Consider the following 26,124-nt stretch of genomic DNA (forward strand, 5'->3'; position numbering starts at 1 on the left):
GCCTGCCCCGTCCCGGCGCGCCCCGCGCGTGTTGCAGTGTCACCGGCGCGGCCCGGCCATGAAGCAGGACGGGGCGGCCCGGCGGCGCGGGGAAAAGGCCAAGGCGCCTCCCGACGGCCCGCCGCCCGCCCCTCCCGACGTGGAGATGCAGGAGGAGACGGCGGCGGTGCCGGCGGGGGAGGCGGGCGGGGAGCGGCAGCCCCAGCGGGAGTTGGATGCCATCACTCTGGAGGGTGAGCGGCGGCCCGGGGGGGGTCGGGTCGGGTCTGCCCTGAGGGGGTGGGGGGGGAACTGCTGAGCCCCGGGCGCCGCACCGCGCGCTGTGGGAGCTGAGCGCCCCCCCCGCCCCCCGCAGACATCAAAGAGCACGTGAAGCAGCTGGAGAAGGCCGTGGCGGGGAAGGAGCCGCGTTACGTCCTGAGGGCGCTGCGGGCGCTGCCCTCCACCTCCCGCCGCCTCAACGCCAACGTGCTCCATAAGGCCGTCAACGGCTTCTTCACCTCCAACGGCGCCGTGCGGGATTTCCTCCTCGGCTTCCTGGAGGAGGTGCGGCCGTGGGGACGTCGCTGTGCCCCCGCGGCGCCGCTGTGTGGGGCGGGAGGGCAATGAGGGCCGTGAGGGCGCGGCGCGGGGTGGGGGCGGGCTCTGGTCGGGACGGGCTCTGGTCGGGACGGGCTGCCATCCAGCATTGCTGCCGCGGCCCGACGCGTCTCTTCCCTGTGCAGCCCATGGACACAGAGGCTGAGCTGCAGTTTCGCCCGCGGATGGGGAAGGCGGCCTCAGCCCCTCTGCTGCCAGAAGTGGAGGCTTACCTGCAGCTGCTCCTCGTTATCTACCTGATGAACAGCAAGCGGTACCCGGAGGTGAGGTGCCCCAGGATGCGGCTCCAAACCTGAGCCCTTTGTGTGGCACCCCTGGGAGCCTCAGGGTCCTGCCTCCCTCAGCAGCTCCCCTCTATCCCGGGGCTGCCGCCGGGCTCCTTCTGCTCCTTCTGCTCCTCCTGGGCCGCGGTTCCTCTTCTCTGACCTCAGTTTCCTTCCTGCAGGCTCAGAAAGTGTCTGATGACCTGATGCAAAAGATCAGCTCCCAGAACCGCCGGGCCCTTGACCTGGTGGTGGCCAAGTGTTATTACTACCACTCCCGCATCTATGAATTCCTGAATAAACTCGATGTGGTCAGGAGGTAGGGCCAACCCCGCACGGCCGGGCTCTCCCTGCGTTCTCTCCCTCCCCCCCTGCACGCTCTCTCCCTTCCCTGCAGCTTCCTGCACGCCCGGCTGCGGACAGCCACGCTGCGCCACGATGCAGACGGGCAGGCCACGCTGCTCAACCTGCTGCTGAGGAATTATCTCCACTACAACCTCTACGACCAAGCAGAGAAACTCGTCTCCAAGTCGGTGTTTCCCGAGCAGGCCAACAACAACGAGTGGGCCCGGTACCTCTATTACACAGGTGAGAAGCAGAGGGTTCTGCGTGGTGCTGGCAGCTCAGGGTGCACACAGGACTGCTGTCCTGCAGAGAACCTCCTGGAGCGGCTGGGGATGGAGCTTTCAGGCGGGATGCAAAGCCCCATTTGGTCAGATTAACTCTTCCAAAATGCATTCAGCCCCGTGTGAACGCTCTCCCCCTCCCAGGGCGCATCAAGGCCATTCAGCTGGAGTACTCAGAGGCGAGGAGGACCATGACGAACGCGCTGCGGAAGGCACCGCAGCACACAGCTGTTGGCTTCAAGCAGACGGTAAGCAGGAACCTGCCGTGCTCCCATGGGAGCTATGTTCCATGGGGAAGCTGCCCCTGGGCTTGTTCTGGCCTCGGGGGCTCAGGGGCTGTTTCCATGCAAGGTGCACAAGCTGCTCATCGTGGTGGAGCTGCTGCTCGGGGAGATCCCGGATAGGCTGCAGTTCAGACAGCCGTCCCTGAAGCGCTCTCTCATGCCATACTTCCTGCTGACTCAGGGTACGGTGCTGCTGCGTGTGCTCCTGCCCCAATCCCTTGGCACAGAGTGCCCCACTTCGAGGAAAGTGTTGTGGGGAGGGGGGTGCTGCTGGGGGTTCCTCTCCCCGGTCCGAGTGCTGCCGATCTGCTGCACCGCTCAGCAGTTTCTGAAGGGCCGGCTTCTCCTTTCCTCTTGAATGGAGCGGATGGCAGCCTCACGCTTCCCACCACAGCCCGGCCCTCTCTCCTCTCTCACACATCTTCTCCTCTTCCTTCCGCCGCAGCCGTCAGGACTGGGAACCTGGCCAAGTTCAACCAAGTCCTCGATCAGTTTGGGGATAAGTTCCAGGCCGACGGCACCTACACGCTGATCATTCGTTTGAGGCACAACGTCATCAAGACGGGTAGGAGGTGTGGTTGGGGGCCGTGCCACCACCAGAGCCTCGGTGGGAGGCTGCCACCCTGTGCTGCATGGTGGGAGGCTCCGTTCCTGTTTCCCCTCCCCCCCCAGGTGTCCGCATGATCAGCCTCTCCTACTCCCGCATCTCCCTGGCTGACATTGCCCAGAAGCTGCAGCTGGACAGCCCCGAGGATGCGGAGTTCATTGTTGCCAAGGTAGCTGTGCAGGAAGCCTCGTCCCTCTGCCTCCCGGGGCTGCCCACCACTCCTGCCAGGCCTCTCCTGCCCCGCCCCCAACGCGCTCCCTTCCCAGGGCTGCTGATTTCAGGCTGTGCTGCTCTGGGGGTGCTGAGGGCACCAACTCCCATCTCTGTGCACTCTCTGAGCCCACCGCTCCCAGCGCCTTCCTTTGCTCTGAACTGCTGCCTCCACCCTGGGAGGTGGTGGTGCCCTGACCACGCACCCCGTGGCTCGCAGGCCATCCGGGATGGTGTGATTGAGGCCAGCATTAACCACGAGAAGGGCTACGTGCAGTCAAAAGAGATGATTGACATCTACTCGACCCGGGAGCCCCAGCTGGCGTTCCACCAGCGCATCTCCTTCTGCCTCGACATCCACAACATGTCAGTCAAGGTGAGCACAGCACAGCTCTGTGAGGACCCGGGGGGGGGGTTGGGGGGGCACGGGGATGGCGCAGAGGGAGGAAGCGGTTCGGCTCAGGCTGCAGTAGAGCTGCTGTGAGTGAAAGGACAGCAGAGCAGAAGCACTTCTCAGCTCACAGCTTCTCCTCTCCCTTGGCTTTCCAGGCCATGAGGTTCCCACCCAAATCTTACAACAAGGACTTGGAATCTGCAGAGGTGAGCTCTCACCCTCTCCCTGCTGGCGCCAGGCTCATCCCACAGCATCACCCCCAACATTGGCCTTTGCTTTCCAGGAGCGCCGGGAGCGCGAGCAGCAGGACCTGGAGTTTGCAAAGGAGATGGCAGAGGACGATGACGACGGTTTCCCGTGACCTCTGTCCTGGCTCTATGTTTTTTTATTTGTCCTTAGGGAAAATGCTGTCTGAGGAGAGCTGCCCCACGCAGCCCCGGTCCCCCCTCTGCCTTTCTTTTATAAGTACCTGCATGTCTGTACTGGGAGCGGGGGGCACGCGGGGTTCATCGGCCCCCAGCCACGGGCCCTGATCTCCTGTTCCCTCACCCACAGAGGGAAACCCCTTCCCCAATAAACAAACGTTCTTTTGAGGTTGCCTGTGGTCAGTTGTTGCTGAGCCCTGCGAGGCACACACAGAGCCAGGGAGTGGGAGCTCCTGGGGATGGGGCCGTGGTAGCGGGGCTTCCTGGGCATCACTGTTACCCCCACAGCTCTTGCACTGATCGAGGGGTCAGACTTTGTTAAGCTTCGATTATGACTTTAAAATAAAAGTTGGAAAAACACCCACCTGTCCTCCTGCCGTGGGTTTGTTGTGCTCGGAGGGGAGCTCTGCCGGGACCCCGAGCTGCTGCCTCCTCCCCTCCCCACCGGGAAAGGCAGCAGGGTGAGGCCTTTGTGTGGCTCACAGATAACGGAGCGGGGATGGAGATGGGGTGGGGGCCACGCGGCCCACACAGCCGGGTGCTGCTGGCAGCTGGGAGCAGCTGCTGTCGGCCTCCGGGGGAAATCTGGGAATCTCCCGGCACGCCCGTGCTGGGCTGGAGGCCAGGGGCTGTGCCTGCAGCACGGGGCAGCCCCAGGGCATGGATACGGCCCCATCCCTGCTCCAGGAACACGGTGGGGCCCCTGGGACAGGACGGGGCTGTGAGCCCGGCCGGCACCTCCAGGGACGCGGGGACACCCCGGAAGCGGTGACTTCCTGGCAGATGCTGGGAGGGGGCTGAGGGTCAGCAGAGGAAGAGCGGCCACGAGGCAGAACCGCAGCGCATTGCGCTGACCCCGCACTGCCACCCACGGGGTTTCGGGTCCGGCTGCCACTTCCTTCCTTGGAAGCACAGCAGGGGCTTTGGGCTCTGTGGGTGCTGATTCAACCCCACCCTGAACCCAATTCCTGCCGGCACTGACCTGCTGAGGCAGCAGCGCTGCTCGAGGAACGGCCGTCCCCCAATGCCTGCTGTGCTGAGGAATGGCCCCGACTGCTCCCTGCAGAGCAGAGACAGAGCTGGAAGGATTTCTCCCAGGAAACCCCACGGATGGGCACACAGCACGAGGTCCCTTCAGGCAGCCGTAGGCAGTGCCTTTATGCTGGTGGGGGTCTGTCATCATTAGGCTTCAGGGCGAACACCTGCGTTGTGCTGAGTGAGGCCTCCTGTGCTCACAGGTGGGCAGCGCCACCCGGCTGCTTCCCCTGCTGGGGGCTCAGGGGGGTAATCCCGTGACCGTACCCCGCTCTGTGCCCACCTGGGCAGCTCAGGGTCCCGGTGCCCGGCAGCGGCCGGCCCAGCTGGCGTCGGCCCATGAGATCCTCTTGGAAGCACTCATTGGAACTGGCCCCAACCCAAAGCCCACGTCACTACGGGGAGGCCGGGATCAGCCAACCCCCCCGGGGCTGCCCCTGGGCGCCGCTTCCCCGAAGGGGCCGGCGGGGAGGGTTCACGTGGGGGGGCCGGGCACGGCGGTGCCAAGTGCTGGGTGCTGGCAGCGGCCGCAGGGCTGGTGGTCACCTGGGTCCCATGGCCGTGGTGGTCCCACAGCCACACCGACACCGCGGTGAGGGGCTCCGCGAGGGCTGAGAGCCGCCGCCACCGTCCCCACTGCACAGCGGGTTAATGAGTGACCAACCTGACCGGGCACGGGCGCAGCACCGGCACTGCCCACTGCCAGCATTCGGCCGGGCAGCGCTGTGCTTCGGTGGCACTGCAGCACCAGGAAAGCCCCATAGCAGCGCAGCACAGGAGCACCCAGCGCCCGGGATTTGCATGCGGGTGATTAAGACAATGAGGCAATCGGCACTGTTGCCACATCGGTGTGAATCCCCACAGCCCTCTATAAAATGCCCCGATCGATGAGGGCGCGCAGAGCGGGGCAGGGCACTGTGCCGGGCCGGGCTGTGCTGCAGGAGGAGACACAGAGCTGTACACCATGTGCTGCCTCACCCGTGAGTACCGCAGACCCATGGGTGGCACCGGGGGGCACGTGGGGCTGCAGCCCTTCCGCCCTCCCCGCATCTCCTCCGTCCCCTCCCCGTGCTCCTTTGGGACCCCATCCCCGGGGGGGTCCCCGGAGCACCGTTGGGGTGACCCGGCGTCGGGGCCGTGTGTGACCCGCTGTCCTGCAGCTGTGCTGGCGCTGGCGCTGGTGCTGGGCGCTCCGTGGCAGGCGCTGCATGGGGCTCCGCTGGCCGAGCTCTCGGGGGACCACGACTTCCAGCTCTTCCTGCACAAGAACCTGGAGTTCACCCGCAAGATCAGGGGGGACGTGGCCGCCCTGCAGCGCGCCGTGGTGAGTGCCCCGATAACGCCACCTTCCCCTCCCAGCCTTATCGGCACCGCGGGGCCGTGGCCGGCGGCCTCCCCGCACCCCAGACATCATCCCTGGACTGCTCGGTCCTCCCCACGCTGTGCTCCATCCCCGCTCCATGCGGTGAGCAGCGGGTCGTTGTCCTGCGCTCCTGCAGACGGGTGGGGGGGGTCCCGCATCCCCCGGGGTGTCGCAGGGCTATGGCCGTCTCACGGGGCGTCGGGCTCTGCAGCTCTGACCGTGTGCCCTCTCCCGCAGTGCGACACCTTCCAGCTGTGCACAGAGGAAGAGCTGCAGCTGGTGCAGCCGGACCCCCACCTCGTGCAGGCGCCGCTGGATCAGTGCCACAAGCGCGGCTTCCAGGCGGTGAGTGCGGGCACCCACCCGTGACACGAGCTGCCCGGCCTCAGCCCGGCTGGGGCTCCGAGCACCGAACCCCGATGCCGTTCCCTCGCAGGAGGTGTGCTTCACTCAGATCCGCGCCGGGCTGCACGCGTACCACGACTCGCTGGGCGCCGTCCTGCGGCTGCTGCCCAATCACACGACGTTGGTGGAGACGCTGCAGTTGGACGCCGCCAACCTCTCCTCCAACATCCAGCAGCAGGTGAGGAGGGGCGGCACACGGGGGGGGGGGGGGGTTGGGGGCAGCCCGGACCCCACGGTGACACCGCCGCTCTGTGCCGCAGATGGAGGACCTGGGCCTGGACACGGTGACGCTCCCGGCCGAGCAGCGCAGCCCCCCGCCCACCTTCTCCGGCCCCTTCCAGCAGCAGGTGGGGGGATTCTTCATCCTGGCCAACTTCCAGCGCTTCCTGGAGACGGCGTACCGCGCGCTGCGGCACCTCACCCGCCTCTGACGCCCCCCCACCCCCCCACCCCTCCCCGCTTATTTAATATTTATGGCTATTTAATATTTATCCGGCCGGGGGGGTCCCGCTGCCCCCCCGCCCCCACGCAGGGTGCCAGCCCTGCGCTGCCATCCGTGCACGGGTCTCTGTGCAGCACCAGCCATGTTTAATATTTAAACACAAGCGTATCTCTGCTACGAGGTTTGCGCCGGGCTGAGCTCGGCGACCCCATGGGGAACCCCCACCCGCACCGAGGATGCTCCGAGCAGCACCGGGTGGGTGCGGGGATGGAGCTGCGGCGCTCCGTCTGGGATCGCTTCCAGGAGCGGTATTTATTCGCTGCTGGGTAAGGAGGGAGGGGGGCGCAGCCCACGATGGGGTCCCACGGTTGGGGCCGAAGCTCCGCTCTGCCCACGCTGAGCTCCTATTTATTGCAGCGTAACTTATTTGTGCCCCCACGCCTCCGGTGGTGTCTCAGAAACTCACAGCTGCTCCGGTCCTCCGGGCGGCGTTTTGTACTGTATTTATTCGTGCAGCTGGGTCAGCCCCACAGCAGCGCGCGCTGGTTTTTATATAAGTCACAACGATGGAAATAAACTCTATTTTGCCTCCAACATTTGTGCTGTGTGCGCTTCCATGGGATGGGGCTGCCGTGGGGGGGGGGGGGGGGGGGGCTGCAGCTCTGGGATGGCCACCGGGACCCCCAGACGGCACAGAACCCCCGAGCGCAGCGGGGGTGGGGATGTGGGGATGCCGACACGGAGGGCTGCGCCCGGATCTCGGCGTGGCAGTGGGGAGGGGACGCGTGGGGTGCAGGATGTGATCCGGGGGCCGTTTCCTCTCCCCGTCCTGCGGTGCTGCGTGGGCAGACGGTTCTTAGAAAGCACCGCAGCTGTGCGCTCCGTCCGGGCAGCAGCAGTGGAAGCGGTGGTGGTGGCGGTGATGGTGGCGGTGGCGGCGCTGCCCCATCCCCTCTCCGCAGACCCCGGGCGGTGGCAGCGCGGAGGTTCCCCTCTCTCCCCCCCCAGGAGCTGTTCGCCCCGCAGCTGCCGGGGATGCTCCGGGAGCCGCGCACACCGCGCTGGAGCTTCAGCGGGGAGCGAAGGGAGCCGGGCAGCCACGGGGACGCGCCGAGGGCGCGCGGCGGGGCCGGGAGAGCCCCCCACGGTCATCCCCGGCCGCTCCCCTCTGCCACGCGGCTGCTGCCTCACCGTGGGCTGCCCCCGCGTCCCAATACGCTGCAGCACCCGCAGCCACGCGCCCGTCCCGTGCTCGCATCCTATGACCGCCGCCATCCCCGCACCGCACCGGGGCTGAGCCGCGGGGCCCGAGGGGTGCCGCGCCGACGCCCCCCACTCCCCCCCCCCCCCACTCCCAGCACGCAGACAGCCCACGCTGCGCCCCGCCAGCCCTCAGCCTACAGCAGCAGCGCTCCTTCCTGTCCCGGCTTATCAGCGCTTACAGGAAACCCCTTCCTCCCGGCTCCAACCCTTTCCTGGAAGGTGAAGCGCTGGGAAGGGCCAAAGCCGCGCAGAGGGCTGCAAATATTGACAGAGCGATGGAGCAGCTGCTCTTTGCTCCGCATTAACGGTAAAGAGGTGTGCGGTGGGTCAGTGCCAGAGCGTGCCGAGGAGCAGGGGCTGTGCGCCCCACCATGGGGCTCAGAGCTGCCCAAGGGGAGGGCAGGTGCCGTGCCCCCCAGCCCAGGCACCGCTTCCCTCTTCTGTGTGAGTCAAACAGAAAGCACAACCCAAAGGAGGGGAGGCCCGGGCACCCCGGCACTGCCACCCCCTCGAGGATGGGGTTTGGTGACAGACTCAGCAGGGCAGCTGACCGCTGCTCTGTTACTCACTGGGTGCTGTGCTCACAGCGGGGCCATGGGGTGAACCCACACGGAGGAATTTCCAACAGGAATGTGCTTGCAGCTGACAGCGAGGCAGGAAAGCATCTCTGCTCCACCCTGAGAGCAGCACCCAGCACACCGTGCAGGGCCGCGGCCACCCAACACCACTCCAGGCCAAACCAGGGCCGGGGCCTGAGCCCCACTGTGCTGCTCTCCCACCCCATTGGGGCTCCGATGCCATCACCAGCACAGGGGGGCATAGGGCAGGGAGAGCAGCATGGGCAGCACCGGCCACAGCAGAGGCTCTGGGAGCAGCCAGGATCCCTCTGAATCAGCCCATAACAGCACCGTTAGGTTCTGTGACTCACCTGCATCCTCCTCCAGCCCATGCCCCGGGCGCAGCGTGATGAGCTGCAGAGCTGCATTTGGTTCTGCGTTAGGGACGTTGAGTGCCATGTCCTCCCCTGCCCAGCACAGCACAGCGCATTGCTGCTCACTGCCCTCCCCTGCCCCAGGGCAGGGCCGGGCTCAGCCTCTGCCTCAGCACCAGCTCAGAAAACCAAAGAGGAACGAGGCAAAGCCAGATTCTACAAAAGGAATGAATGAATTAGAAAAACAACGAGCAGTGGGGTGGTCTCGGTCTCTGACAGCCCAGTGTGAGCCTGCCTCGGGGGCCGGGCAGGGAGGGGAGCAGCCCCTGCTGCTGCCAGCTCTGCCCTCATGCTGGGCAGCATCAAGCCACGGTGATGGAGAGAGTGTCTCAGGGGTCCCAGCCCCAGTCTGGCATTTGGACTCCTGGAGGTCCCCCAGCAGCCACTCTGCAGCTCCGTCCTGCGCAGCAGTGCACAGCCACGCTCACAGCGCAGCAATGGCTTTGGCAGCGACGCGGCGGCCCAGGGGCAGACCCAGATCCGTGATGGCCAGGACGATTTTGGGACTGGACATGGTGGACACTTTGACCAGCTCTGAAACCTGGCAGAAGAGGAACAGAGCTGATGGCTGGGGTTGAAGAGCGAAGGGCAGAACTGAAAGCAGCTCCTCTGCACTCCCCCCAGTGCTCTCCCCATCCCCAAAGCGTCCGTGGCCCGTGGGGCAGAGCAGGGAGGAGGACTCACCATGGTGAAAGGCATGAACTGCAGGATGCTGCCGTGGCTGCCCTGCTCCAGGCAGTCCACGCACTCCTCCATGAACCACTGCACAAACTGCGTGTGAGTGCCGGCTGTCTTGGAGCCCAGGATGGAGGAGATGAGCAGGAAGAGGTTTGCTGTGGGGACAGGGAACTGTCAGGGCAGGCAGGGAGGCTGCAGCAGCTGAGGGCACAGCTCTGCCTGCCCCCTTGGCTGGGGCGGCCCCTATCCCTGCAGACAGACCCCAGCTCACAGCCAGCCCCCAGCAGCAGGCTGCAGCCCACCTTACCCAGCACTCTGTTCAGGGGGTCCCTCATGCTGACGGCGTGCAGCTGGGAGGCAGACAGGGAGCTGCTCATTGAGCGATCTGTGGGGGAGAAGAGCGTGTGTCAGGACGGGGTGAGGGGGATGCTTGGAGCCCTCACACCCAGCGAGCCCCTGGGCTCCAGCAGAGCCCTGCCCTGAGCCATGGGGCGCTACGCAGTGCTCGGTGCCCTGTATGCTTTGGGTACAGCAGAGGAGCACAGCAGGGCTGACCTCAGCTGCCCATCCACACACGTGGCCCTGGCAGGATGGAGATGTGTCAGCACGCTCTGCTCTTGCACGTTTCTTCCAAGTCTGACCAAGCTCAAAGACATCTCCAAGGGGTGAGCACGAGTGAGACTCCCTGCTGGGCTGTCACGGCAGTGGTGACTCGACCCTGACACCTCACGAGAGCAGAGTAATGCAATGTCACGACTGAGAGGAGCAAGCAGGGCTCAGCCTCGTGCACGGCCCGGACACATCCTGTGTGTGCTGCCAGCAGGGCGGGCCAGCCCAGATGTTCCACAGCTGCACAGCAGCACTCACAGCTTGCTCTCAGGGTAGGGCCGAGCTATCAGAGCCACAATGTGAGACCAACGGACAGGCAGCAAAGGTTGGGCAGCCAAGGGGGGGGGATCTGCGTGGCCCCCACCCCAAGGGGCTGCCGGGTGCTCCTGCCCAGTGCTGATGGGTGGGGGCTCCTGGGCTGACCCAGCTTTGGCAGCTGCTGCCAAAAATCAGCACCCATGTTGGGATGCTCTGGGGATGCTCACCAAGAAATGAAAGCCCTCCCCCACTTTTCTCATGGAATCACATGAGTTGTGTGGCTGCTGCAGGAAGCAGGATTTCCACATCACGGCAGCAAACAGCCCAAAAAAAGTCCTGAGTGTCACTGGAAAGAGGTGGAACTGCACCAAGAGTTAAATAAAGATAGCGAAACAAAGGGAAAAGCCCACATTTCAACAGTAATGAAACCAAGAAAAACCACTGGTTATTGTTGTGTTGGAAAATGGCAAATAAAGGAGTTGGGGTGAGGCAGTCAGGACACAAGAATGACCAAGGAGAGCCCTGACTCACTGCTGGGAGCCCGGACGCATGTGGGGTGGGGGCTGGGGGCTATGGGCCCCCACAGTATGTCCTTCCGGGGCTGTTGCAACCTGCAGCTCAGGGATAGGGAGATGCAAGCATGAGGACTCATCAGCTCCACTCGCCGCATTATTAATAGCAGTGGAATTTGAGGATTTAGCCACAGCCATCACAGACGTCACCTCCTTGCTGGGCTGGGGACATCGGGTCTCTGATCCCACAGAGATCGACTCAAACAAAACCTCCCCGAGCCTTTCATGTGTGTGGCACTGGGTTAGGTGGCACTGAGGGGAGGTGTAACCTCACCACCTTTCCTAACTTGCCCTCCTCGGGGAATTCAGAAGCATGACCTTCTGGAGCAAAAGCTCCGCAGGAACTCAGCAAAGCACAGCTGAATGCTCAACGTCTTATCAGAATACCCCATTATTGTTTGGTGCTGCTGCAGATCTGTCCTGACAGCTGATGGACCGCCCTCACGCTGCCACTGAGCCCCAAACAGGCAGGCAGGCAGCACACGTGACACTGGTGCAAGGGTTTGGAAAGGTGTAACCGTGCAGAGGGGAGCGGAGAGCCCCCCCCGCTGCCTCCCAGAGCACTTGGCCAGCTTGGGAAGGAAGTGCTCTTGTGCCAAAGCACGTTTCACACCCAGGAGGGAGCAGCGAGGGAGGCTGGCGCCGTCCCTGGGAGCAGTCCCCCCCCAACCCCCCCTGCACTTACTGGGGCTGGAGAGGATGTTGGCGTCTTCCTCATTGGAACTGAGCAGGCGCATGAGCTTGGAGGGCCGCGTGTCGTCCAATGGGAACAGGCTGATATAGTCCTGGGGGGAAGAGAGGGTTCAGCCCCACCAGCCTCTCTCTGTGGGTGACCCCAGCCCCCTCCCCAGGGCCGACAGCCACCAACCCAGGCTCTGCACAGCTCTGGAATTATGCTCATTGTTCATCCACAGTGACTCAGTCTGGGCTAGCCCTGAACCGACCGTCCTGTTAAGATCCCCCTTTCCCAGAAAGAACAAAGGGAAAAGCCCATATTCCAAGGTCAAGGGACCAAACCTCAGCCAGTTCAACGAATCTGGGTGGGGAAGCCCACCTCAGTGATCCCCTCCACCTCCTGCAACCACAGCTTTCCAGCCAGATCCCACTCTCATGGGCACAGAGCTCCCAACCAAACCCTGCTCCGTGCCAGACACACCTCAATGTCCTCTCGGTGCCTCTTCTTCTGCCTGGCGGACGCCTGGCCCTTGTTGTGGGAGGAGTAGGAGCTCAGGGCACACCAGACAGAGAGCCTGGGGACGGAGCAGGGCAGAGGTGTGAGTCCACCTGGACAGTGGTGAGACCCCACAGCTCCTACCAGGGCTTTGCTGGGGCGGATCTCCCCACCCCAAGGTGTCCAGAGAACTGGGGGCTTACTTGGCCAGAGCCTTCCCTGGGGGGTCCATAAGGGTGTGCCACTTGGAGGAATCGGTGAGCAGGTTGGGTAGGATGTGACCCAGCAGGGTCAGTGTCAGCTGCTGCATGTCCAGGCAGAAGATGGCATAGAGCAGCTCCACAGCTCGCAGCGTGTGCTCCTTCCTTGTCTCCTTCAGCAGCTCCTGCGAGGCACGGGGCAGAGCTGAGGAAGGGCAGGGCACAGCAGGACCCTCCCCGCTCACCCCTCGCCCCCAGGACCGTCACCACAGCCAGCCCTGCCACCAGAGCCCAGGCCCAGCCCAGCAGTCCAGGGCTGGAAGCAGTGACCACCTCCCCGCTCCACCCTGTACCTTGACCAGGTTGTTGCAGAACCAGTAGACGCCTCCCATGTGCAGCAGGGTGTCAAAGATGTGGATGGAGCGGCTGTCGACCCAGCCCTTCTCCAGCACCTTGGTGAACACACTCGTCAGCACCTCCTTGATGGGCTTCTTGGGGGGGAGCAGGTTCCAGTAGGGGATGGTGTCCATGCCCGTGGAGGGGAACTTGATCTGTGTGGCCGTCTGCTGCAGGACGTCGGCACACATGTGCTCCAGGATGGAGCTCATGATCACCACACTGTGGCAGATTGAGACAGGTCAGGAAGGCGGTGGGCAGCAAAGGGAGGGGAAGAAACACCCTGCGTGGGGCTCACCGCTCGTTGTAGAACTGCAGCGTGTTGTCGCCGTACAGCGGGGTGGCCAACTGCCGGATCATCTGCAGGGACTTCTCACGCTCATCTAAGCCCAGCATGCGGACGTGGGCCACCAGCCAGGCCACAGCACACACTGCCATGCTGCACACCTTGCCCTTGATGTTGTCTGTGATTTTCTAGAGGTGAGAGCAGATGTGGATGAGCACAGACGTGTGCAGGTGCACAGGCTTCATCCCAGCATCAGCTCCTAGGGTCTGCCCCAAGCCTTTTTCCCCCATGCCCCTGCCAAGCCCACAATCACCAATGGGGCAGCATCAATGGGGCCGTGTTAGTTCCACAGGCAAGTAGCCGGGGAGCTCTGTGTCAACTGCAGCAGCATTTGGGGCAGCAGGATGGGGGGCCCTGCCTTGCTCACTACTCAGCCCCTCCTTACGGCGCAGTGCAGCGCTGGCTCCATTCTGCCCTGCAGACCCACCTGGATGGACTCGAAGGTGAGCACGCTGTTCTCCCAGGCATTGAGGATCTCTAGGATGGCAGCCGAGATGCTCAGACACACCTCATGCCAATTAATCTGCCTGCCAGGGGGAGAGACAGGGGGTCAGGCACACGCTCAGAGCTGCTCTCCTCCCTGCATCTCCCCGGCCCTACGGACTGGGCTGAGCTCTTACACCAGCTTCATCTCAGAGGAGTTGTTGAGGAGGGCGACGAGGGATTCCACTTTGGTAGAGTCAGGGCGGAAGCAGGGATGGTCAGGGTTGAGGATCTTGCCCTCCTCGGGCATGCAGGTCAGCATCCAGGTCTCAAAGAAGGGCACCTCATCTGCCGGCCTCGACTCTGACAGGATCACCTGGAAGGGAACCAGCTCTGAGCGCACCCCATACCCTGCCTCGGGACCCCCACCCTGGGGAGCTCACAGCTGGGGCCAGCACTGCTCTCATGGGGCCTCTCGGCCCCCGAGCTGCTCTCAGGCTCCTCACGGCTCTGCGGGGCCGGGGCACGCAGCCCAGCTGGCAGCCAGCTGCAAGGGCTCCCGGAGGGGACACAAGCTGGGAATCCCACACGCTGCTTCCTCCTCTCAGCCCTGCAGCACCCGAGGGACGCTATTTTTGACAAAAGTGTTGCACATCTGTTCAGCAGCAGCTGGTCAGGAAAAGTCGCTCTGGGCTCAGACCTCATCGGAGAGCCCCGGGCACATCCGCCCCGGGCTGCCGCCAGCCAGGACTCCCCCTCTCTGCTCCCTGGGCAGCCCCCCACCCAAGTTTTTCATTCTCTCTCTCTCCACGTCTGCAGTGTTTCGGTATCGTTTTACCTCCCGACACGCACAGATGTTGAAACGTGGAAAATTTTCATATAACCCAAGTGCCTCTTCCTGAGCGCGGCTGCAAGTTCCTCATCTGCCAGAGGAGGGCTGACATCCACCAGCCCTCCCCAGCCAGCCAGAGCCAAACTGTTCCGTGCTGGGGGAGCAAGGCTGGGAAAAGCACTGGGAGATCAGAGCCAGCCTGGAGAGGGTGAGGCGGTGACAATAACACAGCATGGAAAAGAAGGGCACAAACTAAAGTCCCTGGGAACGCTGTGGCCACTGTGGCTCCATTGCTTTGCACCAGGCAAAACACACTGGGCACTTCACCCACAGCAGAGTGCTGCTGGAGAGGCGGCTGTGGGCGGTGGGGACAGTGACAAGGCAGTGGTGACAGCAGCACGGCCGCTAGAGGAGGCTGGCAGACTTCAGCACACGGGCTGCTGCTCTCACAAGGTCAGAGCCCAATGGCTGCCTTCCCAAGGCTGCTTACCTCCGAGCCGTAGGTCTGGGCCACATGGCACAGCATGAGGAACGAGATGTCAAAGAGAAGGGCCCGAACCGGGGCAGATTTGGCTGGGAAGAACAAACAGATCTCAGGGAACTCGGCCCAGGGAGGCAGGCAGCAGCCCTGTCAGCCTGGGGGTTGAGTCCCTGCCTCCTCCAAGGTGCTTTTCTAATGCCCGAGAGTTGGAGTGTGAATGAAGGCTCCAAAGGACGTGCCAAGTGCCTCCCTCACCCCGCCTGCCCCAGCTCGAGCTCCCAGAGCGGCTTTGACCTCTATTTGGCAGCCCCAGTTCAACCCTGGGCTCCCCCAGTGCCGCAGAAGGTCAGAGCACTCAACATGTTTAATCACACGTAAACGCAGTCAGAGTCCTTATCTCGGGCTGTGTGCTGACACATCACCCCTTCCAGGGAAGGAGCTGGGGCAGGGCCAGCCCCAAGGGGCCCCAAGGGCTGGGAAGGGGAGAAGGGAGCTCAGGATGGACACGCGTGTGCCATGGCTGAGAACTGGGGGTCCCCAGGAGCCCAGATCTCCACCGGCACCTGACCATGCCTGGCACAGCTCAGCCCAACCCCTGCTTAACCCAGCACGTGGCAGCAGGGGAAGCACAGCTCGAGCCACCCCACGCACGGATGCGCACGCACTTACAGTTTTCTGTACTGATGTGCTTCGTGAATTCATTCAGCCTAGAGGGGGCAGAGAGAGCTGCAGTGAAGCGTTATCATCAGACAAAGCAGCCCTCCTCCCACCCGAGACGGGCACAGAGCTGCCCCTGCCTGCAGCAGCACACAGCCCGGATGCGATGCCACGCTCCCAGCTGGGCCAGTGTGGTTCACACTGCCCCAGGCCCTGCCATGTGAGGAGGGCATCACACAGCCCCACGCGTGCTGCGCGTGTGCTCTAACCAGGACACAGGTACCTGGGGAACAAAGGCATGCACACAGCAGCGCCTCTGAGCTGGGGCCGTGCTGGTGCTTTCAGCCCTAACACAACTGAACCAGATTTGACTTGGATGCTGCACCCCGTTCACAAAGAAGCAAAGGAGGGGGGATGCCGTGGGGTTCAGACCCCAAGAGCCCAGCCCTCCCCAGAGCTCTGTCGGTGCTGCACAGACCCCAAATCCAGCCCTGAATGTGGTGGGAGCACGGGCTCAGGAGAGAGAAAGGGGGAGAGCAGGGAGGCTGCCAGCTCACCCAGCCCCACCAGCACGTAGTCCAGGTGGACACTCACTTGATGAACTTCCAAGCAAAGGATTTCAGCTTGCCCGTTGCTGCTGCTGCTGCCAGCAGCAGGTCCAGGCTCTTCCCAGACAGCATGTGACCCAGGACCCCCAGCAGACCCTCGGGGGATTTGGAGTGATCTGCATCCATAGTCTACAAAAGGAAAAAAAAAAAAAGAAAGAAGTCACGGGGAAAGCATGTTACAGAGCAGCAGTAAAACTCCAGCCACAGAAGCAGAGCTGAGCAGCTGCCAGAACCATCCCACAGGGCCTCTGTCTGCAGGGACCTGCAGGGCTTGGAGGGAAGGGGAGGGACCCCCAGAGTCCCAGGCTCTGCAAAAGGGAGAGCTGCAACATGCTGGGGTAGCACAACCGGCAGCAAAATGTCTTCACCAGAAGGGCAGCAGGAGAGACACGGGGAGGAGGAGGTTCTGGGGATGGGGGAGATGCATGCTGGGGAGGATGGGCAGAGCAGGCTGGGCTCAGACTGCTGGCACTGACAACGCATCGAGCTGCCTGACAGCTCCACCGACTTCCAGGGAAGGAGGAGGGGAGCGCTGGGCTCCACAGCAGAGACTGCAAAAAGGCTGGAAGCAATTCCTCCACCTCAGCACAGGGTGGGAGAAGGCATCTCCTGAGACCCTGGTGAGCCCAGTGCTTCTGGAAGCCAGCTCTGGGGTGGAGATCGGCCTCCCCAGCACTGTAGTAGGAAGGGACTCACCTTCAGGATGTTGGTGACAGTCGGCTCGGCCCTCAGGATGAGCCTGGGGTTTGGCTGGATGTTGGCATTCTCTGCTGATTGCAACTGTGGAGCATCTTCCCTGTCTGCTTTGCTGGTGATCCACAAAGAGAGGCTCTTGAGTAGGAATTTTGCCACTCTACCCCTCTCCTCCTCAAGACTCAGCCCCCCCACCATCTCCAAGGGAAGGCCAGCCCCTCAGCACCAGCTCTGAGAGCACAGGCTCTGCCCTGCTCTGTCACCAAAAGCAAAGCCTCATCCCTGCAGGCCAGGATGCCCCAGCTGCAGGACAGCCAGCAGCACCACAGCTGCTTCGTGCTCCCTGCCAGAATGGCAGTGAGACAAGGTGTCCCAACCCTGCTGGGCTACCCAGGCTCCATGAGGGCCGTACCGTTTATCAGTCAGGTTGGTCATGTTGGCTTCTGAGAGCAGCCCCTGTTTGCTGCACTCCTGCAGGAGCAGACTCATGCAGTTGCAGCTGGAAGAGGGAGAGCAGAGCATCAGCCCCAGAACAGCCTTCCTGCTGTCCGAGCAGCGGGTGCAGACCTCCCCCCCACAGACCAGCAGAGCTATGCAAGCATTTGCAGACTGGGACTCAAGCAGTCAGGGCTCCTGAGCTGTCTGTCTGCCTCTGTTCCCCCATCCTGAGGGGGATGCAGGGCCAGAAGCAGCTCCAGACATCACAAAGCATCACCAACATACGGATCAGCTGTCAGACACTCACTGCCTTGCTCATTTGGCAGTGCCAGCGCCTCAGGAAGAAGGAACCGGGTCAGAAATCAGTGCTTCCCTTCACACCACGAAAAGCTTTGCACACAGCTGCCCCACTACTGCAGCTCCCCACAGAGATGCTGGGGGCAGCGGGGCACAGACCAGCCACAGGCTCACAGTGCTGCAGGTGAGTCCTGGGCATACGAGCACTCACTTGCATCGCTGATCTGCTTTGTCAAGCAGAGGGGTCAGCTTCAGCAGGAACTCGAAGGCACAGTTCACATCCTCTGTGAAATCCTGCCATGCACAAAGGCGAGTGCTCAGCTTGCAGCACCACTGACACGAATCCAGTCCCTGCCAGACCACCTCCCAGCTAGAGGAAGGCTGTCAGCATGCAGACTGCTTCCCACCCCAGCCACCCTCGCACAGCTCTGGCCAGGCACCAGCACCATCACAACAAGCATAGTCCGCTTGCACACCCGGTGCTTTAAACAGCTCCAAACCACAGCCCTTGCGACTCACCTTGTCCCCGTGGGGATAGTTCTTCAGTTCAACCAGGACCTGAGGGATCTGAAAGACATGGGGCATGCGGACACGACTGAGAGACAGACCCAGTGCTCCCAGCAGCACAGGCAGCAGGAGCTCGAGCAAAACCCGCCTGCAAGGAGCAGCTGCTCTGCCAGCCCAGCAGAAGGATTTCTGGAGCAGCCTTTGCACCCTGGGGACTGTCCTCCCAACTCCCCTCTGCAGAGCCCTTCCAACATCACAAGGAGCAGCAGGGCACGGCCAGGCAGGGGACTACGGCTGCAGAGCCCAGCATAGGCCAGAGCGCATCAGGCCTGAAATTACACATAAATCCCTTTTGTCTGGCACAAAGACAAGAAGCAAGGCAGACTGCTGCGGGGCTGCCCACCACTGAGCTGTGGGAGCGCCAGCCCAGAGACTGCTTTGGCATCCTTCAAAGGCCACAATTTCCCCCACAACTTCCTAGGAAAACAAAACAAAGTGGGGCTGGGCTGAAAAGATGCCCCAGACAGCAAAGTGTGTTGCAGGAGGGCTGCCTGTGGGCTCAGCCATCTTGCATGTAGTCCAGACAGGATGAGCAGGGAACACTGTGGGTCGGGAGGACTAACTGGAACGAGACAATCTTTGAGGACCCCTCTAAATGAAGCCATTCTGTGATTCTACCACTGCTCAGCCAGGCTTTGGTGCTCAGCAGGGGCCAAACATGCAGGGAAAGGTGCAGGGCTCAGAGTGCTATGCTCGCTGTGAAGCTAGGGGTGTACCTTCAGGAAGGTAAAGGCTGTCCACTTCAGCTCCTCTGTGCCCTCTGGGGACTCGATGAGGCCCACGAAACACGCCTTCCAGATCTCCAGCATGAAGAGCGGGGAAGGGATGCGCTGCAGGGCACACGGACAGGACCCTCCAGTACCCAATAACAAAGCAACTCTCTCAACCAAGCCCTGACCTCCCTGCAAAGCCACTGATGTGTTTGTGCTACTACCTGAGGCTTTGCTCATACTCCCAAATGAAGATCAGCCCTCTTTGCACAGGGCTGCAGCACAGCCCCGGTGCCAAATGCCCCCAGTCAACCCAAGCAGGATGAGAAGATACCACTTTTGTACCTGCATCCTCTTCACCATCATCAGCTGCTCCACCAGAGGCTGGATCTCTCCTGTGAGGTTCATGGTCCCCTCCAGCAGCACCACAGCATGCACGGTGGGGAAGCCAGTCTTGTTCAGCTGCTCAGAGCGAACTGATAGCATGGTGGGGATGCTGGATGAGAGACAACAGCACTGGGTCACTGGAGTCTAGCAGGGATGACCCTTGCTCCCTCTGTCCCACCCTCCCTTCCCAGCAGCACTGCCTTTGGGCACAGCCAAGTCCCCCAGGCCCTGGCGCACACACTGGAGCAGCTGAGGGATGGCAAGGGGCCCAAGGCACCCATTAAGAGCCCTTTGCAGGAGGCAAACCCTTCCCTTATTTCAGGGCTTCTTGCTGGTCCCAGCCCACAGCCAGCACAGGAGTCTGAGCTGGGAAGGGACAGGAAAGCAGGGAGCTAATGGGGAAGGAGGCATGAGGTTCTCAGGCTTCCCAAGGAGGGCTCAGACCCATTTCACCCTCTGAACCCATGCCAGCAGCTACCTCTTGATGAGGGAGATGCAGTCATCAGCCTGGCTTCGCAGCGTGGAGTTGCTGAGGCCATTCAGACTTTCCTCTAGCTTAAGGAGGGATTGCTCCACGGCATTCCAGGAGGCTGGGGAGGGAGGGCAGGCGTTCAGTGGAGCAGGACAGTGACAGGATGAGAAGCCAGCAGTCTGGCTCTAATGCCCACGGCAAAGCAGAGGGACTGCTGAGTCTGGGGCTCCCTGCCGAGCGGGAGTCAGAGCACCTCTGCAAACCCAAGCTGAGGATCTGCATGTCAGCCAGCAGCTCCCTGGCACGGCCTCTTGGCCAGGGGACCAAGCGGAGGTGCAGGGCCGTGCCAGGCAGGCTAGTAGAGTGCAGGACCCGCCACACACCCGGGAACAGCTCACGCAGCCTTCACATTAATTCTGTTCCTCTTCCAAGGGCAGCGTGGAGGGGAGGGGGCAGAGGGTGGCATGGAGCCAAGGAGGAGACGGTTACAGCAACAGGGCTGGAAGATGGATGGGCTTGGAGCCACAGGGACAATGCGGCAGGAGCTGGGCAGGGGGAAGGGAAGGTGGCAAGGACACCTCAGTGAGGCCAGCAGCAACCAGCATAAGCCCTAGCAGCAGCCAGGAGCAGAGCACGGCCACTGGGCCCAGGGAGCGACGTACACGTCTCCTCCAGCTGGGCAATGTGGATCAGGGCACGGTTCTTGGTGCTGCTAAGCATCTTCTCCAGCCGCTCCAGGCACATCTTCATCTGGCCCTCCGCTGCCACCTGCTCCAGCATCTCCTTCACCTTCTCAGCATAGAAGGCCGCGCAGCGCAGGAGCCAGTTCAGGGCACTCATCAGCGCCCGGCACAAACCGATGCACTCCTCTGCTCTGCCGTGGCAGCTGCAAGAAGAGAGAAACACAACCATGGGCCGAGCTGCACCCCCATAGAGATCAAGGCACGGCAGTGGGGCAGCCTGAGGAAGCAGCCTACATCCCACACGCCCAGCACAGCGTGCTCAGCTCCTGGCTCCTCTGCTGCAGCCCCCAGTCCATGAGCATCCCCCGTGCCAGGGGAAATCAAGTGTACCCAGTGCAGACTCCTCTCTGGCCACTCAACTACAGGGAAACTTTCCAAGCCTCTAATCAAATTATCTTGCTAAGAAAGGCTCAGCACTGATCAATGTGTTCCAAGAGGTGAACGCTTTCCCCTCCTGATGCACAAATCATCGGGGCCAGAAGTTTTGATCAAATTAAGCGGAGGATCAGATTAGGCAGGAACTGGATTAAGTCACCAGCTCTGCAGTTGGCCAGCAACAGCTCCTTGTCAACATCTGCGACTGATGCACATTCATTGCTGCTGCTTCGCTCCGTGTAATTGAAGAGCTGCTACCTTTAGCCCTGCTTATCCTCCCATTCACCCACACCGCCTGCCTCTCCGCAGCAGCCTCCCAGCAGAGGCTGTCAGGGGTTAACAGGAAGATTTCTCAGCTTTCTATAAAAGTTTTTGCGGCCTGAATTGTCTCCCCTGGGTCCTGCGACACCAGCGGAAGAGCATGGAGCAAAACAAGGCAGCTGCATGAAGCGCCTGGGGCAGGGCAGGCAGAACCACGAGCACTGGCAGCCAGGGAGGGAGGTGCAGCCAGGGCCCTGGGAAGCCACAGAGGCCACACAAGAGAAGTAAAATGTAGAGGAGACAGAAACCCTCAGGTTTTGGGGCTTACACCAATCTGAGTTGAGCAGGAGTACCGTGGAGGAGGTCATAGCCCAAAATAGGTGGGGTTCTCACAGCCTCCCACAAAGCTGGTGGGGTTCTGGGCTCCCCCTGCTCTGCCCATGCTGACATCTCAGCCTAGAGCAGCTCAGGAGGAGAGCTGGGATGGGAAATGGCCTCCCTCTGCCAGAGCAGGGACCACGCAATGGGGCGAGCACCAGACCCAGTGGGAGCTGCAGGCTGTGGAAGGGCTGCGCCGTACCTGAGGCGGTCGCAGAACATATCCATGATCTCCAGCAGCGACTGCACACACAGGTCCCGGGAGAAGTCATCAAACTACAGCAGAACAAAGAGGGATTTTAAACAGGGGGTGCCAAGCTCCAGCAGCCCCAAAAAACAACTGTGGGGCACTCGCCCCGGCAGCCAGCCAGCAGTCAGAAGAACGGGAACTGGGTCAGGGCTGTCCCTCAGTCGGGTCGTGTCCTCCCGGGGCAGTAGAAAGCAATGGGGCCACGGCAGCGGGGCTGAGACCGCATTTCCGAGCAGCCTCCCTGAGATGCAGCGGGGGTTGGAGCTCCATTTGCAGCCCCCCCGGCTCCCCATGGGCTGCACTGACACGACGGTGGCTCTGCGCCAGCCCACGTCCCCACCTCCAGCTCGGTGGGGCTGGCAGCGAGCACCGACAGCTCGACTGGCCACGGGGACGGCAGCAGCGCCGCTGCCGCCTGCTCGGCCGAGCAGATGGGGCCACCCCACTGAGCCGGAGCTGGCCTGCGGGCCTGCACTGAGCCCACGCTGCTCTGAAGGAGGAAACCACGGCTGTCAAGGTCAGCGCTTCTCCACCAGCCTCACCACAATGGGCAGTGACAGCGAGCCTGGCCGTGCGCTGGCTCTGCCGCCCCACTGAGGGGCTGACCCTGCTGAGGGGCTCCCCAGCGTGCTCACGGCACAGCTCCCGGTGCTGGCAGTGGGGGGGGGGGGGGGGGGGGGTGGCAGAGCAGGAGCCTGCCGAGCCCCATGGGGTGCAGTTTCCATGCCTGCAGCACACAGGACCGGCCCCAGAGCAGAGTGGGAGCTGCTGGTGGGCTGTCCCCAGCGGGCTCACACCCTGCTCCCTGCTGTCTGCCCGCTGCTGACTCAGCGCAGGATGTCATTTTACACTTGACCTATATTTGGTGAGAGCTGTGGGATGGGAAATGGATACGCGGATCGCAGGTAAAGAGAAAAGCCTCAGCCAGCAGCTGTCAGAGCCGTACCTTGCTGATGGCCGTCAGCACTGTGGAATAAGACACCATCTACGAACAAAACAGAAAACCAAAACAATGGTGCTGGAAAAGCAGCACGGCAGTGGGTGCTGCCTGTGAGCACAGCGCTCGCGGCTGAGGGGCACTGAGGTCAGGGCACGGCCCCACTGCCTGCCACCGCAGCCGGGGCGCTGACCCGGCACAAATCCAAACAGACGTTTTTAGGTGACCGCTGATTTGTTCCGCACAAACTTTAGCCAGCATTAAATGCTGCAGTAAGGAAGCACGGAGCTCCCGGGCAGCACGGAGGCTCTTGGAGGACGAGGATTTCCAGCCGGTGTGCAGCAGGCAGAGGCTATTTGCAGAAACAACCCCGCCCTGGGCGCACGCTGAGCCCCCCACCCTGTCTGAGCCAAGCACAACGCCTGCAAGGTGCAGACATTGGGGTGTCTGCCCGCCACCAGCTCTGCACCCCGGGTTCTTTGCTTGCTAATTGGGGCCGTGAGGCGACACCCAGCAGCGCTGCAATGCGAGGCAGAGTGCGGGGAGAGCCATTACCTGGGAGCTGATAGCGTATTTCAGGTAGGACAAGATGAGTGGGTTCGGCGACGGCCCGATCATCGCCTGCTCGAGCAGAGCCTCTGCAAGCAAAGAGAGGGACCTGCGGCAGGCAGCGCGCAGTGTGGGCACACGCAGTGCCCTTGTTTCTGCTCTCACCCACAGGAAAGATGGCAAAGACAACTCGTGCCAAGTACAACAGATCCGCACAACGCTTCCCTGAAATTAACCCAATCCCCCAAGCTTCTACTCCTCAGCAGCAAGAGGTAGCAAATAATTCAGGCAGTACCAGCAGCCTCCTGTCCGTTCACCTCTGCCCTGGGCTCAAAGCTGCACCCGCTGCTCTCCAAGCACCCTTCCCTTCCTCCCACCTCCTGCCCAGGAGGTTCAGGCACCCACCACCATGCCATTTCTGCTCTGGTACCTGGGGCTGGGCTGCGGGCACACGGCCGCTCTCGGCCACGACGGTTCCTGTGCGTCTGGCACTCCCTGCCTCTGGCAGCCGGCCAGGGAGGCTGGAGGGGCTCTGCCCGCCCTATCTGCTCAGTCAAGCCTTTAATTGACCATTTGAACTACGGCAGAGTGCAGGAACCACCTCTCAAAACCAGGCCCCGGGCTGTGGCACGGGCTGTAAGTAGGTCAGGGCACCCAGATGCAAGAGGGGCAGGCCAGCTCCCCGCAGCCAGCACGGAGCAGCAGCCGTCGGCAGATCCCGGCTGCGGGAGACACCTCGGATCCTGGCAGAAGGCTGCGGCCGCGGCCAAACGCATCTCAGCACGAGGACAGAAGGCTGACGGCAGCCCTCCCCTCCCCATCTAATCAGGGAGCGTCAACGCGAGCCAGCCACATGCTGTCACCCACTGCAGGCATGTCAGCATCGATTTGCTGGGCAGTGCCGTGATCTGGGCGGCTCGTGCCAGGTTTTCCTCCTTTGTGGTTGAAATCCGAAAGGCACGAGCTGGGGGGAGGCTGAGCTGAGGGGGATGGCTTGGAGAAGTGCTCTGGACGTGACGGCCGCCCGCATGCCCACCACCTGCCCTGCATCCTCCAGCAAAGGGACCGGGCTCTGCCCTCACCGAGCTGAGCGAGGCTTTCCTCGGCAGATGCACTAAGAGGCAGCCAGGAGAAACCCATTACTACAGAAACTGTAGGCTCAGCACTGTAAGCCAGAGCCCGGTACCAGCTATACTGGTAGGTCAAAATAGGTGGGAAAGGCCACTATGGAGCGAGCTCAGGGGGTGAGAAGCACAGAGGTGCTTTTCCCCTTTAAATACCGCAGTGTGATCCTCCAGCAGCACTTTGTGTTTGTTTATCCTGGGCTTGCAAACACACAGGAAAAAGGAACACACCAAACGTAGCAGTGTGTTTCTATAATTGGCACAAAGGCTGGCAAATCTTTAAACCGCCTAACACGGCGGGTACAGCGCCTGGCCGGGCTGGTGACAAACGGCCTTGAATGGGGCCAGGGAAAGAAACGCTCATAAATGGGAGCAGGAAGCAGCCCTGGGGGCCTGGAGCGGCGCCCCCCCCCCCCGGGCCGTACGCATCCATGAGGGTGGGGGTCCCACCCCTGGGCCACACACACCCGTGGGGCTGATGGTGCCCTTGGGGGCAACCGAGGCACACCACCACGGCACGCCCCGGAGGCTGCGGCCCCCCCCGCCCCCCGGACCTGCCAGGTTGAGGATGTCCCAGGTGGCTCCGCGGGGGAAGAAGCGCTTCATGTTGATGGCCCATTGGTAGTCGCTCCAGCGCTCCTTCCAGGCCTGCAGGATGGCCTGCTTCAGGTTCACCACCTTCATGGCTGCGCTCTGTGGGAACGGAGAGGCCTCGGGGCCGGGCCTCGGGGCACCACGGCAAGGGCCGGGCCCGGGAGATCGCTCCCCGCTCTCTCGGCTCCGTTCCCGGCCCCCAGGCCTCGGCCGCGGCGCTCCTCACCCGCCGGCTCCGCTCGCTCAGCGCCTGGGCACCGCCATGTTGGCGCCCGCCAGCAAGCCGCGCGCTGATTGGGCGGCGGGGCGGCGCGGGGCTTGCTGGGAGGTGTAGTTCGCGGGGGCCTGGTGGGGGGCGCGAAGAAACGCGTGGGGTGTGCAAACGTGGGGGTGTGCAAAGTGAGTTTGTGCGAAATGGGTGGCAAACGCGGAATCTCGCGGTGGGCAAACACTGTGTGCAAACGCACGGAGGTGCAAATGTGGGGGTGTGCAAACATGGAGGAGGGCAAACAGTCTGTGCAAATGAGATTGCTAACAGAAGCTTGCGTGTTCAAGCAGTGTGTGTGCAAATGAACGAGGGTGCACATATAGGGTGTGCAGGCGTGGAGGTGTGCAAACATGGGGGTGTGCAAACAGAGTCTGTGCAAATGCGATTGATGGCAAACGTGGAATGTTAGAGTGCACAAGCACTGCATGCAAATGCACGTGGGTGCGCATGCATGGCGTGCAAATACAAGGGTATGCAAACATGGAGTGTGCAGAATCTGAGCAACTGTGCAAGCTTCTGGGTGTGCAAGCACAGCATGCAAAGGCGCGAGCGTGCACACGGTGTGCAAACACAGGGGTGTGCAGGTATGGACCTACAAAAACGGCTGTGCACCCACATGCAGGTGTGCACACAGATGGGTGTATGCACACGGCCCCGGGCGCGTGCTTGTGCACAGATGCACGCGTGTTTATGTGCAGTCACACTCATGTGGGCTCACGGATATGCAGGCAAAATCCCAGCAGGATTCCCGCCGCCCGTTGCCATGGCAACCAACAGATGGGGAGCGGGCGGGGGCGGGGGGCTGCACACTGTGGGGGGGGGGGGCAGCACCTCCAATCTGCTGCCACACAGCCCCAAATCTGAGCGCTGTGCAAAGCCCCCCCAGGGCCGTGCCCCACAGCACCTCCCACCCCAGGGCAGGCAGGGCCCCCCCGCAGCCCC

The 26,124-nt window shown here is 62.4% G+C and overlaps 3 protein-coding genes across 4 annotated transcripts; 2 read left to right on the plus strand and 1 right to left on the minus strand.

Moving 5' to 3' along the window:
• Positions 1-33: 33 nt before the first annotated feature.
• PSMD3 (proteasome 26S subunit, non-ATPase 3) lies at positions 34-3,769 on the plus strand. Its single transcript, NM_001031362.1, is given in 12 exon segments — positions 34-233; positions 356-546; positions 726-863; positions 1,046-1,182; positions 1,261-1,451; positions 1,634-1,737; positions 1,841-1,955; positions 2,219-2,338; positions 2,446-2,549; positions 2,811-2,966; positions 3,140-3,190; positions 3,268-3,769. Coding segments are annotated over 12 exon segments (1,560 nt in total). The 5' UTR covers positions 34-58; the 3' UTR covers positions 3,346-3,769.
• A 1,574-nt stretch (positions 3,770-5,343) lies between these two features.
• Positions 5,344-7,245, plus strand: CSF3 (colony stimulating factor 3). Its single transcript, NM_205279.2, has 5 exons — positions 5,344-5,424; positions 5,605-5,768; positions 6,045-6,152; positions 6,244-6,390; positions 6,473-7,245. Exons 1-5 carry the CDS (start codon positions 5,409-5,411, stop codon positions 6,641-6,643), a joined length of 606 nt encoding a protein of 201 aa, NP_990610.2. The 5' UTR covers positions 5,344-5,408; the 3' UTR covers positions 6,644-7,245.
• Positions 7,246-9,057: 1,812 nt separating this feature from the next.
• On the minus strand, positions 9,058-25,203 carry MED24 (mediator complex subunit 24). Of its 2 annotated transcripts, NM_001031363.2 has the most exons (25): positions 24,875-25,203; positions 23,203-23,285; positions 22,657-22,695; positions 21,663-21,736; positions 20,366-20,589; positions 19,710-19,821; positions 19,190-19,340; positions 18,851-18,964; positions 18,087-18,134; positions 17,779-17,861; positions 17,245-17,331; positions 16,836-16,947; positions 16,126-16,268; positions 15,544-15,581; positions 14,884-14,966; positions 13,759-13,937; positions 13,566-13,665; positions 13,091-13,266; positions 12,750-13,014; positions 12,400-12,581; positions 12,182-12,275; positions 11,711-11,810; positions 9,894-9,971; positions 9,593-9,741; positions 9,058-9,449 (listed from the first exon to the last, which is right to left on the minus strand). In NM_001031363.2, exons 1-25 carry the CDS (start codon positions 25,002-25,004, stop codon positions 9,333-9,335), a joined length of 2,961 nt encoding a protein of 986 aa, NP_001026534.2. In that variant the 5' UTR covers positions 25,005-25,203; the 3' UTR covers positions 9,058-9,332. The 2 variants fall into 2 exon arrangements, with proteins under 2 accessions (NP_001026534.2, NP_001384346.1); NM_001397417.1 differs by lacking the exon at positions 17,245-17,331.
• Between the last annotated feature and the right edge of the window lie 921 nt (positions 25,204-26,124).

This window comes from Gallus gallus, chromosome 27, assembly GCF_016699485.2.
Source record: "Gallus gallus isolate bGalGal1 chromosome 27, bGalGal1.mat.broiler.GRCg7b, whole genome shotgun sequence".
In the NCBI taxonomy this organism is placed as follows: domain Eukaryota; kingdom Metazoa; phylum Chordata; class Aves; order Galliformes; family Phasianidae; genus Gallus; species Gallus gallus.